The sequence below is a fragment of the Colossoma macropomum genome, unplaced genomic scaffold (genome assembly GCF_904425465.1).
Source record: "Colossoma macropomum unplaced genomic scaffold, Colossoma_macropomum, whole genome shotgun sequence".
Lineage (NCBI taxonomy): Eukaryota > Metazoa > Chordata > Actinopteri > Characiformes > Serrasalmidae > Colossoma > Colossoma macropomum.
The window spans coordinates 12,648,385-12,666,587 of record NW_023494797.1 but is presented as its reverse complement, the minus strand read 5'-3'; the positions used below and the strand labels follow the sequence as shown (position 1 = coordinate 12,666,587).

At 36.8% G+C, this 18,203-nt stretch overlaps 1 protein-coding gene across 4 annotated transcripts in view; it reads right to left on the bottom strand.

The window, feature by feature from the left end:
• si:ch211-288d18.1 (USP6 N-terminal-like protein) overlaps positions 1 to 18,203 on the bottom strand; it is a 53,923-nt gene that overhangs the window by 23,216 nt on the left and 12,504 nt on the right. For 2 of the 4 annotated variants that reach the window (XM_036584475.1, XM_036584476.1), the window contains exons 2-3: positions 3,761 to 3,834; positions 2,284 to 2,359 (exon numbers count right to left, since the gene is read on the bottom strand). In XM_036584475.1, the coding sequence (XP_036440368.1) occupies positions 2,284 to 2,359; positions 3,761 to 3,768 (84 nt within the window). In that variant the 5' untranslated portion in view covers positions 3,769 to 3,834. The remainder of the gene's footprint in view (positions 1 to 2,283; positions 2,360 to 3,760; positions 3,835 to 18,203) is intronic. The other 2 variants (XM_036584477.1, XM_036584478.1) reach the window with 1 other exon arrangement.

Here is an 18,203-nt window from a genome sequence, read left to right as displayed (position 1 = left end):
CACATCTGACTGACCCCATCCTCTCAGGACAGGAACAGGAAAGCAATAGACAGACAACACTACAGCTAAAAGAACAGACAATTCCCATTTCCAATTGCACTATAATAGGCCATGTTACCACACCATGGCTGTAGAATGGCCCAATCAATCACTTTGGTGTCTATGTGCAAAACAGACTTTGCTTTGCTACAGTGGTCTGTATTTATTTGCCGGTCTACTGCATTCACCACCACTGGCTAAACTGTAGATATTTGTGGTACAATGTTAAAAATAAAGGTGCCAAGGGGAACCTCTCCTCTGTTTGGGAGACCTTTGAATAGCTGGTAGTGTGAGATTTGTCTAGGGTTTAAACAAAAACATGCAAAAAAAAATAAAAAAGATTTTTATTAGGAATGCAGCAAAATTTTCAGACAATAAAATTTGCCTAAACGAAAATAAAAGAGAAAAAAAGGCGCCTGCCTTTTTTCTTTTTTCTCTTTTATTTTTTGACTGGAAAAGAGCGAAAGATTAAACAGGACCTCAATGACGTGTCAAAATTTAAGACTTTGATAATTAACTAAGACTTTGAATAACAGTGATTAAATACGTTGTTTGATTCTGCCAATCAGCGCAGGCCTGTTTGCAGAGAGTGTAATCACTGTTCACTGCCAAGTATCACAAGGAGGTACAACACCCAAGAACTTCACCACTACAGGTCAGATACCCCCTGAAAACACAGCATCCTGCTTGATACACAGAATACAGCAAACCACAGAAGCAGAAAAGAAAGTCCTTGCATGCCAATGCCATCTGTAGCCTCAGTTTTTATATTTTACTTCTTCCCTTGAGGCCCAATTACAATGTTTGTGTACGTGTATGTACATTGTGGGTTTATGTAGTCATAATTCATTTTTACATGACAATTTCCAACCACTTTTTGTGCCTTAGAATCAAATAGGCTGTTTTTGTTACTGTGCCTTTAAGACTGAAATGTAAATGAGCTTTGTTCTGATTGGCTGTATTCTGCCTGATTCAAAAAACTGACTGAGTCTCAGTTGAATCTCTCATCATAACTTCAGTGTGAATGGGCAGAGCTAAACTGCTGTAGGCTGAATGGGTGGATACACGTATCTGTTTGCATGACATCACAAAAACAGTGGGTACAGTCTGAAGCTTTAACAGTGTTTCTATATTATATCAAACATGCTCATTTCAAAAAAGTTTTCCACGATATGGGCCTTCAAATACAAACAAAAGTCACACAGAACAGTGCCAAAGTGCAAAGTATAATCAAACAATAATAGAGATTATTGCTTTAGACTGCCACCTCTGCTGTTGAGGACATTGGATTTTGTGGCACATACTTTTAACTCTTTTTATTTATTGTCTGTTTTTTTGGCTCAGTGTGTCGTGAAGTTAGGTTAGAGCTTCAGCCAAGACAATCAATGTTCACACACTGTGCTGCACCAAACTTAATTAAAAAGGACTAATTATTCTCCCTTTGCAGTACTGACAATATCCACAGTCCATTAAGAAAGCATACTGTGACATAGTTTATCATAATAATGAAAAATAGTGCCCACCCTGGGCACTATGGTTATGCTTTTGTTTATGAAAACATGAATTAAAGCACATGCTAATGCAATTTAGGATTCGTCATGCAAACAAGCAAGCATCAGAGTACTACATACTTAAAGCACAAAAAACACTGAGTTGACCTTTGTGTAACATGTTTATTAGGGTATGTATTCTGAATGTTGAAGATGGCATAATCAGAAATGACGCCATGCATCCCAAAGTCTTTTACATGCAATCATAGCACAGCAAGTTAAAAGTCTGGAAAAAACACAAACACATATATTGTTCAAGACAATCAACCAGACTCATTTGCCAGTGAAACACTCAACTTATTAACACCAATGATGGCTCTGGAATAAGATCAAATGGAGTTGGATGGGGATGTTTTGCAGGTATTTCAACCCCTCCCAACAAATGCTCCCGCAAATGATAACTAACCACAAGGCAATGAGACTTTTAAAAACTCCAAAAACCAGCAGCATACACCTCATCACCTCTGGCTTTATGCTTCTAGAAGTTTAACACGGATATTTTTGGATCAAAAGTCCAGCGACAGTGAGCGACAACCACAGCATGAGTCTAAAACATTTGTGCCCAAAGCTCTCACGAACCTCACTGTACAAACAAAGCAATGGCAGGCTACTGCACAGCTTCACCTACGCTGCGCCCACACTGTACTGCCACTCACAGCACACACACACAAGCAAACACAACAGTCAAACGAACTTCAGCTATGGCCACAGGTATTGTCCTTGAGCGCTGATCACGTTTTTTACGATCAACAATGAGCGAACTCCTTCTCCTGCAGGGATACATTAAAAAATCCAAATCAAACACTGTTTACTGTGGTTACTTTTTCTAATAATAATGTTAGTAAGTAAAAACCTCTGTTCCAAAAAATTTTGGGACAGTATTTGAAGTGATAAAAAAGATTAGTGAGTTCAGTTTGAACTGTATTAAATTGAAAACAGTACAAAAACGATATTTGGTGTTCTACTTTATGAACTACATTTTTTCTATTTATCTTTTTGGAGATTTACGCTCATTTCAAATTTGATGCCTGCAATACCTTTCGAAAAATGATTAATACAAAAGCATGTTTACCATGTGGTACATCACATCTCTTTTAAGAGGACTTTAGAGTCATTTTGAAAGTGTGATCTTTCACCAATTCAGCTATGCAACTGTCCCTTTCTTGTTATTTATTTTTATTTATTCTTTTTTTTTTTGCTTTTTTTTGCACTTAATAAAGCCACATTTTTTTATGTGAGACATGTGGTGAAATCCATCATGGAAGCATGCAGGTTTTCAATGCAGTGCCGTCTGAGGTTTGAAGGCATGGGCATTCAAATGTGGTTTTCAGTTTTGTTGCTGATGCACAAAGATCTTCTCTGGGTTCCTTGAATCTGAATAAACTAAATAGCTAAAATCCTAGGAAATAACTAATATCCTTGAAATAGCCTGCTGAGGAACATTGTTCTTAAACTGTTGGAGTATTCACTGATGTGTTATCGGATTGGCCCTTTTCTGAATGCTGCTTTTACACCCAAGCATTGCATTTACATGTTTTTTACAACCAATTAATGTTCCTAGTCTTAAACTGTACCTGTCCCAACTTGTTTGGAATGGATTGCAGGCATCAGTTTCAGAATAAGTATACATTTACATGAAGTTGATAAGGTGAAGCATTACATATCTTGTACTGTTTTAGTTTGAATACAACTAAAGTGGATTACAAATCGCTGCTTTCTGTTACTACTTGCATTTTATATACTGTTCAATTCTTTTTGGAATTGAGGTTTGTAATTTGTTTACAAGTTTGTAATTTGTTTACAAATGTAAATACAGTATGAAGAGTATAATGAGTATAAATGGTATAAAGTGTATAAATAGTGTAGGGCTGCCATGATTAGTACATTTTTTTGTAATAAGGAGATAAAAAGCAGTGATTATTTGGCAATTTGCATTATGATAATGCACATATTAATTTCTCATTCCAGTCACTTTCCCACTTTCATAGTTAGAAATACAGACTGACAGACATTAGTGGGGTTTTTGAAATGTTTTTTTTTCAATAAACTTTTTTAAAAGCTTCCTTGCTTTTTTAAATAAAGTATTCTGGAATCTTTGAAATTCATGCTCTGTTAGTGTAGCGTCTTGTGGTGTTGTCTTTTTTTTCAACTTAAAAAACAGTGTTTCTTACCTTATCATATTTAGAGATAATCTCTGCACGTTCCTCTGCTATCAGCACCTCTATGTCCTTCTTCATGTCAAAATCTGAAAGCAGAGAAGACATAACATTCGTTATTTGCAAAGAATTTTGAGAACTGACTGCAAATAGATGTGCACCTTGCTGTTTTGACTCAGTTCTGAGGGTGACGTAGCTGTATGGACCATTTACCAGTGACCCAAATGCATAGACCAGTTGTCAAAATAAAGCATATTATCCAGAGTAATGGTAAAGGGTAAAACGTATGTGTTTATTCCAAAGCCCTGCACTGGGCAGCGCTCATCTAAACAGATTTTATGTATAAAGTGTAATTGTACAAACGCAGCACTGGCTCAGCCTCCATGTGGCACAAACAGTTTAGCTTTGAAATGGGTTTTCGGCTGGGTCCTCGAGGTGAAAGCACACTTTATTTGACAAAGACATCAAGATTTAAGGCTGGGCTGTGGTCACACAGCTGCACTGCTGAAAAAAATGCTTCAGCGCTTGATTCAAATGTGTACATCAGTTTCAAATGAATTAAATATATTACATAAGAGCATTTATTGCTGCTCAGTTTAAGCCTGCTTACTTTGTTGATGTTTTATTCACGTGGGACAGATGCACACACTTCAATCCATTAAATACAGTATATATTTTCCAATGCATTAGTAATACAGTAAATGTACATCAGACTGTGTTTTGGGAATCAGATTAAACATCTAAGAGTTTACCACACCTGTTTTATTAATTCACCTCACAGTATGTTTACAGGAAGTCGACATTTAAGGGGAATTCCACCAATTTAAAAAATTTCTGCATCATGAAATAGTTACAATTTAAAGTCGTTCAGAGCGGTATGATGTGACATGCACCATTCTAGAGAAACTGAGTCTCAACTATTCACAATGTTAGTGATAAGAACCAGACATCTGAAGTGTTTATTGCCTCCAAAAGTTCCCTCACAGAAAGTTATTACTTAAAACGGTTACAAATACACTGCCTGATGCCTAAGACCCCTTTTTTTATGATAGTCTTGCGACAAGTTTTGGCCTAAAAGGTTTGTTTTTAAAAACATATATTCATGGCAGGGAGGTACATGCAGGCCATTGTAATGTGAAATAGCACCCAAAGACAACTTTACATTTTCAGATTTGACACTATTTTGTCCTCATCAACATTACACATGAAAATTCACAGACCACCTTCATTCACAGTCAAAACAGCCATCAAGTACATTATGCATTTTTCAGCAGAAAGCATGTATTTAACAGAAAATTACAAGACTAAATATAATTGGAAAGTGTTCAGTATTTGGTGTGTCCATCCTTTGCCTTTATTACAGCTTGCATTCTTTTCAGGCCACTTGCTTTCAGTTTTTCAAGAACTCTGCAAGGATATTTTTCCACACCTCCAAAATTCTTGATTCTACTTCATGATTGAAGTAATTTCAATTAGAAATATTGGCTCATCAGTCCATAAAACCTTACTTCACATCAGATGTCCAGTTTCAGTGTTCGGTTGCAAATGTTTTGCTATTTTCCTTTTTCCAGTAACAGCTTCTTGACAGCTAAACATCGTGTGAAAGGATAGACAAAAACACCTGTGGATTTTTACAGATCTGAAGCAGCTTTATTTACATCTCTCTCTCAAAGATGAAAGCTTCAAGTGCTGGTTATCTGATGGGGACAGTGTTGGTGTCTACTAGGTCTTGCACGGTGGTTACGAGTCCCATTTTCACTGTAGCTTTTAATCATTTTTTGAACCCCAGTTTTGGAAATTCCTGTTTTTTTCTGCTTATTTTCCTTTAACTTTTTCTTATGTAAGAGGATTATCTTATATCTAATCTCCCCAGAAATATTTCCTGAAAATGTAATAACTTGTACTTAATGTACTCGCAATGACCTGTAAATTTTACTGGAAATTACATAACTGAATGGTTTTCGCTGACATTTTAACACAGCACTGTTTAACCCTTTAAATTGCCAGGGCCCAACTTATATTACACACTTCTATAACCTAAGAATAGGTCAGCCAGTTTGTATTAAACTCCTTGATACTGAATAATAAGCCTTGGTGGGATTTTAAGGGGATAAGTGCAGGAGTGTTGACCAGAGAACAGTTCTAACTAGGGTCCATCCATGACATCTTTGTCACCAAGACTGATTTTGATTACCAAAAACCCAGACAATCATATCAGCCAATGTACTTTGAAATGGTCAAAAATCAAACAACTCCAACAGTTTCAGATAAACAGTGCTTTAGTGACTGATATGATCAGGTGTCAAGTGTGATTGTCAGTTCTCAGACAAATATCCTCTTATATGCTTGTCTGTTCCTCAGAATAGCATGAAATTCTTTTTTGTCTTTCCTCATATGTAATTTATATAAAAGACATTGCTGGTACTTCATTCACAGAATTTCCTCTACTGTCAATAAATCAGTGGAATCTTAATATCTCTGAATTTTATCAGCCAAGCAATACTTTGGTCAGGCCTCAGTTCTAACTGACAGAAGTCTTGCTCACGTTATGAAGTCATTTTGGGAATCCAGAGTCTGCCTCTTTTGTGCAACAGAAACATTAGCCTCCTGGGAGTGTCCTAGCCTGAAGAAGCTAAGCAGGGTTTGTGCCAGGCTTCAGCTGCCAGCGAGGGCAGAGCTGTGAGTCTGCTGACTCTGTCGCCCTTTCCCCTGGGCCTCAGACATCTGCTGCACACACAGAAATAGAACCCAGCACGGGGAGAGGCACCCACGCTGGGCCACAGCACTGCATGACACACTGTTACGTTATTCTGTCATGCCTAAAGCAGCTCTAAACCCCGCCCTGCCCAGCTAAACACAGGCCGTTAGCAGGCGTTTCTCATTCACACCAGACAGCGAAGACCAGACAGTAAAGTCCAGCACAGAAATGAGTAATGAAACCTATTCAACAGGACCAGAACCCAATCCTAAGGGAAGCAGACAAAGAACATAGGCAGTTAGCTTGATAGCTCACTTGCTAGACAGCTTGCTAGCTAGATAGATTCTAGTCACTCATTACTACTGAACTATTTAATGACCCGGAAGATCTTCACAGACAGCAAAGCCAGACTATGTCCAGACAAAGTGGAACAATCCTACTTGACATTTGTAACTTCCGACCACAAAGTGTTTCAAGTGTCTGGAGCTCAAAAAGAAGATATATAAACAAAGAAAATGACTGAACTGTGCAGGGCGACTTACGGCAGCATACAAACATCATATTTTAGCATTTTTTCCACCCTGACTTTTTCCAGTGATGCTACTTCTTTCAATATTGACAAAAATCTTACAGGGCTGATTTACATAATCTTATAACATTCTTATAACAATTACAAGGAAATTTAGATTTTACTACACTTAAGACAATTACACTACACCAAGATATCATTTTATACAGTGCTTCTGGCGATTTGGATTTAGCTCCAGAAATGCTGTGGTACTGTGCTTTTCCGTGGCATATTCCTGACTAACAGGTCACTTGCTTTCCCGCTTCAATCACAACAGTCGTCCATGCCCTGCACCTGTGAAACTCCGCCTGCTGAGCTGGCGATGTTCCTCTGTCATGTGTGCTCACAGGAGGATCAGCTCAGGCCTGTCAGCAGTGCCATGTGTTCGGCTGTGACAGCACGGCCCTTGTTCCCGCGGTGACCCTCTCAGGGGGCTGTGACCTCCGGACTACTGCATTCCTCTTTTCTTTTTTCAAAACAACTGTTTGGGAATTCCCCATACCTTTCATTTTTTTCACCCTTTTGCTAAGAGCTTTGTCTTTTCAGTCCACTGTGCTGATCCACTATCCCATGAACACAGTCGGTGCCACTTTCTATTAAGTGCCTGTCATAACTGTGTAGTTATTTATTTACAAAACATGAAATAACAATGTAATCAGTGATATAAACACTGTTAGAGACAGATTACTGTAGTACAACTTATATAAACAGACATGTGTATCAACATCAGCATTTATTCAAGTGTATGTTGGTAGCTTTAACAACTTATTTTCCCTTTTGTAATTGCACATGTAATAGAGTGAACTGTTGTTTTTCCAACAAGACTCTGATTGTGACGTGTAATTAGCTACATTACAAGAGTACTTACACTGCACTGCACTGCCAACTTTCCTAACACTGAGCTTGCTGTACACTTTGATGACACAAAGCAACGAAAGTTCTGGCTTTATTCTGTAATGTAATTATATTTGTACAGTAATATTAGATGTTTATCTATCTTTAGAAGATGTTATGCAAGGATTGTGAAACAGATTGGTATTAATCCATGCAATTACCCTTACTTTGCTATACATATGTAATTACATAATAGTAAATATGCTGTTACAACTTTCAAAGTTTAAGATATTTACATGAGAAATGGTTGATACAGTTGTGCATTTACACAAGCTGTACTACAGCAATCCATCTGTAACTGTAAATATATCACTAGTAGTTATATTATTACTGTATGTATTGTTCATCTGTAATTACAGAGTTATTAGAGACACAGTGTGGGACCTTGTAACCTCCAAAACAAAGTATGACCTGATTATGGGCCCATAGTTCCTTCCTCTTATAACTACTACTATATCCATAATAATAACATAACTAATAGTAACATATAACTTTTCTAATAACATAATAACAATGTAATAACTGTGTAACTAAACATGTATTTATGTAAATATACTTAAAAGGTATAGCTAAACAATACCAGCATCAGACTTCTAAAGATTCTTAACTCCTTGGACTCTAGGCTTATTATTTGTAAGTTAATACTTGTCTTAGAAGTTCAAGACTGTTTTTTTTTTCTTTCTTTTTTTATTCTTTGCAGAAATGGAAAAAAAAAAATGTTTTTTTCACAAAACAAGATTATCCACACAACAATTTAGACTATCAAATTCAAATCATTGTAAATTTACAAAATTTACAAAAAGAATGCTGCCTTTCTTATAGGTGTGTAACACATGAAAGAATGTCACAGTCATGAATTTGGAGTCTTGGCTTTCTATAACTGCACAACTGTGTGATTGTTCATTCAAAGCAAAGCAAAAGGAGAGGATAAAAAGGCCAAGAGTTCACATGAAGAAGTCTGGTTTCTTTGTGAATGCTGTAAATGACACTATGAACAAAGCACTCTGCTCTGTCTCCATCCATCCTCACTGGCTCTGGTCCCACTGGCACAGCCAATAAAGCCTCTTTTCTGTCAGGAGCGTTTGATGTGAGCTCATCATGAATGAATGGAATGGACGGGTCCAGAGACAATGTTGGGGAACATGAAACTGTCTGAGACAATATATTTCATAATTCAATGCTCTGTTAGGAAAGACCGTCATGTCACAATTGTTTCTATGTCTCTTCAAAAGCAATTCCAGATACTTCAAATTTCATTGTCAGAAGTGGAAACAGACTGGAATGCACCAGAAACCCAATCCGGGAGTAAAAGTTCCGGCTCAGGTTTCAAAACTATTTGTATATACAGTTGTATGCAAAAGTTTGGGCGCCCCTGGGCAAATTCCAGGTTTTGATAATTTTCTAAGTGAAAATAAGTCAACATATCCTCTACAGAGAGCAAACTTCACCATATTTTAATGCACAATTATTGTTTATTTACTAAATTTAACATATTAGGAAAAACATAAAACAAAATGTGAATGGTACCAAAGTTATGGCATATTTTACATTGCATTTTATTACTTTTTTTGTTAAACTCACCAAATAAATAGAAATTGTGCACCAAAATTAACAGAAAAATATCATATTTAAAAGTGTTCCCAGTAGGATGTTTTAACTTGCAATGGGGTCCAAAAATCTGAGACCACAGGTGAAAATGCTCCTATTTTGCATTCCTTTCAAACTAAATACAATGTTTTTTATTACAATTAATATTAGCAGCATAACAATTTGAGAGAATTTTAGAATTTCTTTGCATTTGCCTTAATATGTCCCTCTTTTGCTTTGATGACAGTGTGCGCTTGAGCTGGTACGAACAAAATATATCATAAAAATAACAAAGACAAGTAAGATGCATCTAAACCTAACTTTCAGCATTAAAATAACATCATAACACATTAAACCTTCATGTGAAGAAAACAATGAAAGTAAGAAAAATAAAAATTATTATTTAAATATAACAAGATTTTTTTCAAATTAATGCATAATTCAATCACTGAGATGTAAACAAAGTCATACTGAGTAGTTTGCTATGAAATGGTTCATTGTAAAGAAACTTATGTCAGCTTTCTTTACATTCGTGGTGATAGGAACCAGGGCTTACAATGTCTACAACACGATTATGGCCATCTCACTATCCACAGTGGCCAGTGAACCTACATGTGTCTTCTGAGTTTTTATAAGTAATGTTCATAATGGTTAAACTGTGGTAAAGGGCCAAAAGCAAAAGCTTATATCTAACCTATTACAACACAATGTGTCACCTTATGCATAAACTTTAAAAAACACAATGGGACTTTTTGTGGGTTTCTGTATTTCTTTGAGTCTCTGAAAGGTGACAAAGAACAGTTGACATTCGGTTTAGTCAGAAAAGCACTGTTTAATTAAAACTACTGGTTTTTGATCATCTGAAAACACTCATAAAAATAATTTTGCCTGATGTAATCAGTTAACAATTTTTTTAGCAACGTGACAAAAATGTCATAACGATCAGGCCATCCAAAAAACATGACTTATCCCACCATTAAGGGTGGGTCTCTGCACCACCCTGCCTCATAGTCCCAGTGCAGCCATGGATGAAACAAAAGGCATTATTTGTAAGTCTGTACTCCACTGAGGCATCCTCCTAGAACAGTGTTACAACATCTGACTGCTTTGCCCAAATCCTAATCTTCACCTCCAGTCAAACAGGCTCAGCTGATCTCAGATCCTCCAAACAGCCTCCTTAATCCACACTTTCCCCACATAAGTGCCCAAGCCGCCTGCACCCTGCAGAGAATAAAGCCTTCATCTGTCACTCTGGCAGAAAACATACACCATCTGGATTAGACTATTTTACATGAAGCTGCAGATTATAACTCTGAAGGATGTCATTCCTAACCTGCCAAGAAGTCAAAGCAATGTCTACTGGATTACATTCAAGCTAATGTTGGTGCCAACTGTTTTGATCTCAAGGTTGTCACGATACCACAACAATACTGATACCGAAGTGTAGCATCACAATGCTGAGCACCAGAATGATGGCTAATAAATTAATAACACATCATCATCTGAATACCCAGTGTTTACTGGATGCTCAGGTGGTTAGAGCTTCTTTAACATTTAACATCATTAAAAAACATCTCAAATATATCAAATAAGTAACTGAATAATTTAAACATGGCCACATTCAACGGAGGAGAGGATTTACTGTTAGACAAGTAAATACAATACAGCCTAACATTTAATGCATTTTTAAAAAGCAAATATAATACTTTATGTTGGTTGTTTCTAGGAGCAAAAGAACACATTACTAAATAAAACTCTGGACATTCGTGGTTTAGAAGCTAATAGGAACATATATGCCCAGTTCACATCAAATTAACACAATTTGATTCACTTACAGACCTCTGAAGTCGTGCATTATTCTGTATCCATTGTCATGTTCATATCAGAAATTCCAGGCCCAAAGCAGATTTGGACAAAATGAATGGCTTTATCAAAAATTGCTGCAATCACATCATGCGATAACCAAAAAGGTTTCAAATCTGATATGTTTCCACCCACGAGTGTCACTGGATCCTCTGAATTATGAAGTTGTTTATCAGCCAAAACTTGAATAATGCTACATACTTGCTATAAGCAAGGTAATGCATCTGCATACTATGCATGACGTTGCATGAATGCAAGTCTACTATAAGACGTCAATACTTTTATATAAGAACACAAATAAAATTGTAGTCTTTTACTGCCAGTCAACCTAATTACTACATTTAATAAACCTCCCTGGTTTGCACTGAGTATTTTGGCGAGGTTAGCATTCTTATGATGTCAATTCATTGTGTTGCAGTGTTAGCTTGAGAGCAACAATATTCATATTTGGATTCTCTGATGACATCATAATTCAGAGGACTCAACCACATTCTAAGGAAAATGTCCTTACAGTAAAATATATTGGCTTTGGAACATTTTTGTTTGTCACATCACATGATAGCAGACTTTTTTGAAAACAATATTCATTTTTCTCAAAGAGAAATCTGCTTATACCCATATCCTAATATGGGCATGACACTGTAAGTGATGTAAAAGCATGTATGTCCCTTTGTGCTGTCCCATCCCATGTTATTTCAAAATCAAAAATAAACAAGTTTAGTTTGCTTACATGATTACCAAATAAGTAAACACAGTGAACAATTTCAAGCCATTATTCAACAAATGTCCATCTTTTTAACGCAGGCATTTCAAACTGGGGATCTTCCAGGCAAAGTGCTGCAGATATTAGCATTTATCCTCATCTAACACACTGAATTCAGTTCATGAAAGCCTTGCTAGTTATCTGATGAGCTGAATCAGGTGTGTTTAATGAGGCAGTGTGCTGAAGTCTGCAGTGTTTTGGCCCACAAGGACTGGAGCCTGACACATGTGGTCTAACCAGCTATCTAACTACTAAATGTTAAACAGCTGAAAACTAGGAGAGGAGCTGGTTAGCATTAGCTTTCCTAGCATGATAACAGCTCTGCTCACTAAAGAACACGTTCAACTCTGACTAACTCTGACCCAAACAGTGCCACAGACCACAGTACAGGTTTCATTCTGGCAAACTCAATAAAAAATAATGTACTACCGAGTGCTGGATAACAAGCTAAAGAGATGAAACCTGCAAACAGAGTTCTGGCTCAGCTCGACAGGTTTAGATACACGTTCTATGCTTAGTCACCAAGTGACAGTGTAAATTGTTGGGTTTAAAAGATTTGAAAAGATCTCTGAACATACAGCACAGAGTGGTAGTTGTTATTTTCAGTTCTCATGCAGGTGAAGCCCAGTGCATGCAACTTACTGCTATATTTCCTTTGTTTCGGGTTATGCTTCATTGTTTTCAGTATTCTCAGTTTAAATTTTTTTGTTTGTTTGTTTTGGAAGACTCTTTAACCATTTATCTATGTTGGATAAGTTCCCATATGACTGAAATGTGAAAATAAAAATGTAACTAGCTAGTATTTTGCCAGAACAATCAGCAAGCTTGTTATAAATATGATGTGTTATTTTTGCAAATAATCAAAAATATTTGTCTTTTTTTAGAAGTGCATTTGATTAAGTCTAACTGATGACCAACGGCCCCCAAGCAGTACCACCATGGCCCACTGGGGTCACAGGTTGAAAACCACTGAGGTACAGTAAACAGTCTTTACAGATATGGGAACGTGCAGTCTGTAAAAAGTTGACGGACTTGGATGGGACTAAAACCACAGATACCCTCTGGTAATAATTACACTACCGCATCCTGACTCACCCCCCATCCGAATAGTACTTCAAGCTCTAATAGCTACCTGCTTTGCGCCCAATTAGTTTGGCGACAGTAAACAGTCTGATTTAAAAGTTATTGCTGCCATCAATTCAGCATTGCCGTGAAATGCTGTTTTTATGTCTTTGCCTAATGACATGGTTTTAAATCCCACAACAATAAAACACACATTCTTGCGACTAGGCTAGCGGAAGGCTGCGCTCTTTTTGCATGGTTGCATGTCTACAAACACATCCTTAGAGGTCATCTGTGCCCCATACTGTGTGCACACACATACCAAAACATCCAGCCACCCCCCCATCCCCCCACAAAAGCAGTTTGATCTGCAAAATGCATCACCAGCACTTTGCACTGGGAGCCATTAACAAGGCCACAGCGGATGTTTTTTTTTTTTTTTCAGAGGGGTGAGGAGTGTTTGATGGATGGTAGATGACAGGCCCTGATATGAGGGGTGAGAGATGTCTGCACTGAAGGCTGGACGATGATGATGCTTGGCTGTTGTCTTTGTGCCTCGGCTACCTCACAGTTGTCCACGCTGCAGAGAAAACGCTGTGGTTACATGTGGAAACTATCTGCTTCTCAAATGCAGGTCTCTGGGTTCGTCTGTCTCTGAGGCAGCGAGAGCAATGGGAAAATGTGAAAGGAAAAGCTGTGGTTTTCTATCTCCACTGCTTCTCCCATTGCACGCTTTACCATGCGCCTTACAAAGTAGAGAGGATTACAAAGAGAGACAGAAAGGGGGAGGGAAGGCCATGGAAGCATAATAGTAATAATAAGGGGTGTAAAAATGCATCGATGAATCATGACGCACCAATCTGGTGGCAGTTCAGCTGAACTGAGTTTGCAATGTTATGATTTATTGTAATTCATTATAATTACATACAATAAACCAAAAGGATAACCCCCCTGCCCCGTACTGTATAGCTGTATTGCTATATTGTCCGCTGTCCACTATGTTCCACTACTTTATAAATACAGAAATATTAATATAAGTATAGTATAGTATAAATCGCATTTATGTGTTTAGTGTATTTTTTACATTAATTCTGAAGCATACCAAAATTAGGCACACGCAATGATATAAAAATCATATTGGTATCAGTACACTGTAAAAAAAAAAGTTGTTTATTTAACTTAAGTTGACACACTGTAAGACACATTATTGTTCTATTAACTCAACATTTTAAGCTCCATTTAATTCAATTAAGTTTTTTTTTACTGTGTAACTGTTTCTTATTAATGTTAACAAAACAGATCATGATGATATTAACAGATTCAGTTGATATGAACAGACTCATTTTAAAATGTACCATTTTTAAATGCACCCATATTTAAAATGTATTTAAAGTTTTAGAGTATTTTTAAAATGTACTTAAAAGCGTTAACGTAATTATCCCGAGTATTAAAGGGAAATTCCACCATTTTTTAAGTTACTTCTGCATATGTAAGTCATAAAGATGTAAACAGACTCATTGAGAATTGTTCACAGTGGTGGTGATGAGAAGCAGACCTTTGAAGAGTTTAGTGCCTCTAAAAGCTGCACTACTGTAAAGAAATCAGAGTCAGTTCATTTCACTATAACATCCCACTTCACATCAAACCACTCTGAATGACTTTGTTTAAGTCAACAATTGAATTATGTAGAAAGTTTTAAAAATTGGCCCTTTAAATCAGCAAAAGTCAAAGTCAAATAAAAGAAAATGAATCGTGTTTTCTCAGTTGTTATGTGATTTCCACTTAGTGTAATGAGATGCAGACCAAAATAAATTAAGTCTGTTGTATTTAAATAGGATTTGTCCCACAGTACTCGACTATTTTGAGTTAGGGAAGCTTTTCTGATGATTTCATGCAATCAAATGGAATCACTGAATTGAAATTTGGTTTAGTCTGTTGCCATTAGCAGCTGGAGAGATGGGCACAGGGGACAAGATTTTATTGGCTCCTGGATTACATTACTTACACTTCATATTTAGGTTAATTGACTAGCCTCGTTGTTAAGAGTCTTTAAGAGTGGGTTATCATATTCTTTATTGTTAACTGTGGCTGTAACCTGACTGGACACTACAGCAACCACTTGTAAGTTAAATCAACACTAGTAAATCGAGATCAACTAACTTTAATAAATTGAGTTGGAAATGTGATAGCAGATTAAGTTTAGCCAATTTCTGTAAATTCAAAAGCTCAGGTAAAGAGCGAATGCACTGTGCTGAAATGTCTATTCATTTTACAGCATTTGTGACTCTACAAATAAAGGCTACATTTCTTTGTAAAGCTAACCCAGGTGGATTATGCCCCAATTTTTATATTTTATGAATGCCAATACATATCAACAATGGCACTGACTGATATGAAAGTGGAACTGAACTGGCCCACAGTTCATTTATCAGTGCATCCCAAAATTAATCTAATTAAATTTTAATGAAATTTTAAATTTCATGATGCATTACATTACACCTTGCAGATTCACAACTCTATCAATAATATACATAAGGGATTGCTATTGAAACTAATTTTTACATCTTTACATCTCCATTTTGGTTTAATTTTTTTTTTTTACATCTGCTGTTTACACTCTGCTCCAGCTACCCAGAAGGATAAGCAGTTTAGATTGTGTGTGTGTGTGTGTGTGTGTGTGTTTACATGCTATTAAAATTGAATTATAAATAGACCAACAAAAACAGTCTAAAATGATGTAGATTAAAATCTCATTACATTACCTTACATTGAAAGTTAGGAATGTTTTCTTCTCTGCTAAAATAATTTTTTTAGAGTTATTTTACTATTAGTTACTATTTTGCACTGAAATACACCATACATTTCCTTTTAAACAGCTCCATACTATGTTACAGGATATGAGAAAGAATGAGAGGTGCGTTATGGCATGGTATGGTACGGTATAATATGGTATGGTATGGTATAATATGGCATTGTATGGTATGGTTTGATACGTTGTGGTATGGTATGGTATGGCATGGTATGGTATAGCATGGTATTGTATGGTATGGTATGGTATTGTATGGTATGGTATAGTGTGGTATGGTATGGTATAGCATGGTATGGTATGGTATGGAATGGAATGGTATGGCATGGCATGGCATGATATGGTATGACATGGTATGGTATGGTATGGTATGTTATGGTATAGCATGGTATTGTATGGTATGGTATGGTATTGTATGGTATGGTATAGTGTGGTATTGTATGGTATAGCATGGTATGGTATGGTATGGTATGTTATGCTATGGTATTGTATAGTTACATGTGGCTGCCATATATTCAAATGACGTGTTATTTATTATTGGCCATTTCATGTCATTGTGAAAATCTATCACAGTCATTCAGTCATTAGACTGTATCTACTCCTGTCTAATCCAACTAGACTTCAATTAACCACAGTTTTTTTTTGTGTGGTAAATCTCTCCACTCAAGTCTGCATTAGGGTCGAAATCCCACAGCCAAACTGCCAACCGAGTCATTCCCGATCATCTCTGTTTATAGAGACGTGACAGTAAAATGGCACCACATTTTGCCCATAGAAGAAAAGTTAGTCCAAGAAAAGCATGACTGACAGTCCCAACATTCACATGGCTCAAATACTATGCAGAAAAAAGAGCACACACTGAAAGAAACTGAAACCCTCCTCGCTGCACACAAAGCTACCTACGTGACAGCATATATAAAGCTCGGACCCTGTGGTCACAGTGTTTTCAAAGACTGCATGCTGCAAATATTTTTTGCCCAAGCTCTTTCAGTAAGAGCAAGCATCATGCCTTCCATAATAGGAAGAGTGATAAAAGTGTCCTGCACTGAAAAGAGTGATACATTGAACGATGTGTACATCATTTCCACATTAATGAAATACATCAAAATAATTACTGACAAAAGTCAGTAAATGAATCAATTGCACCTGTCTTAGTCATATTTAATTTCATATTTTAAATATTTCTTATTGCTCTACCACTAGTGCAGTAGCCTGCTCCTTCCTCTCTGTTGAAAGCCAGTTCTGAACCAGAACAGACACAGCCACTGTTGAAACAGAACACTTGTGCAACAGTTTCGATTTTAACCAGTTATGACTCATCAGTGAAAAACGTGGTGGGAGTGGGTTTTGTATGTGCTTCTGTTGGTATGTTACTCTCATAATGTAAGCATAACTCGCAGTATTCTGGTGAGGTCATGCAATCACACTACCATTTTGGTAGGCAACCTAAAGTTCATTCGGCAGGGCACTCGCGCTTTGAAATGAGATAAAGTGTGTTTTTTGGAATACTCAGTTCAAAGCATATTAACCAATGTATTTGAGTAATTTTACTTGATTTGTTGTTATAGTGACAACAAATGAAACCTGAAATTGAAACAGCTGACACTTACCTCTGGGTTACTAATGATGCGTCCCAAACTACACACTAGCACACTAAATAGTATGAAAAAACAGTGCAGTACTATTAGAAGTGCATTCATTAGTGTTGTAGGTAAAGCACAGAAGAGTGTGGTTTGGGATGCAGCACTAGATCAGCCAGTGGTCATGTTCATTCTGGTCTATTTTGCTTGGCCTTCATCCTCCTGCAGGGTTGTAGCTGCATCAACAGCGATGAGACAAGCCGAGTTGACAAAATGGCGGCGGGCCGTTCTTATTGACGTAATTGAATACTATGAAAAGCCACGTGCTCACATCTTACATGCCAACATTTAGACAAAAGGCCAGTCAAACACAGTCAAAACAGCGGCACTGCAGATATTACACATTTTCATTTTACATTTTGACATTAAATACTTAAACTGCTTCATTATCTTCTGAAAATGCAACTCACTCCTGTAGGTTGTGGATTAAGTCTGTTTACGTCAAATTGACTTACTATAGCCAAAAATGAATAAACTGAAAATGTGCACCTGCTTCAGTGATGTTCCTTTTAAAACAGTACTGTGTAAAAGTCTTAGGTGCCTAAGCACATTATTTAAAACCATATCTCAGCAGTAA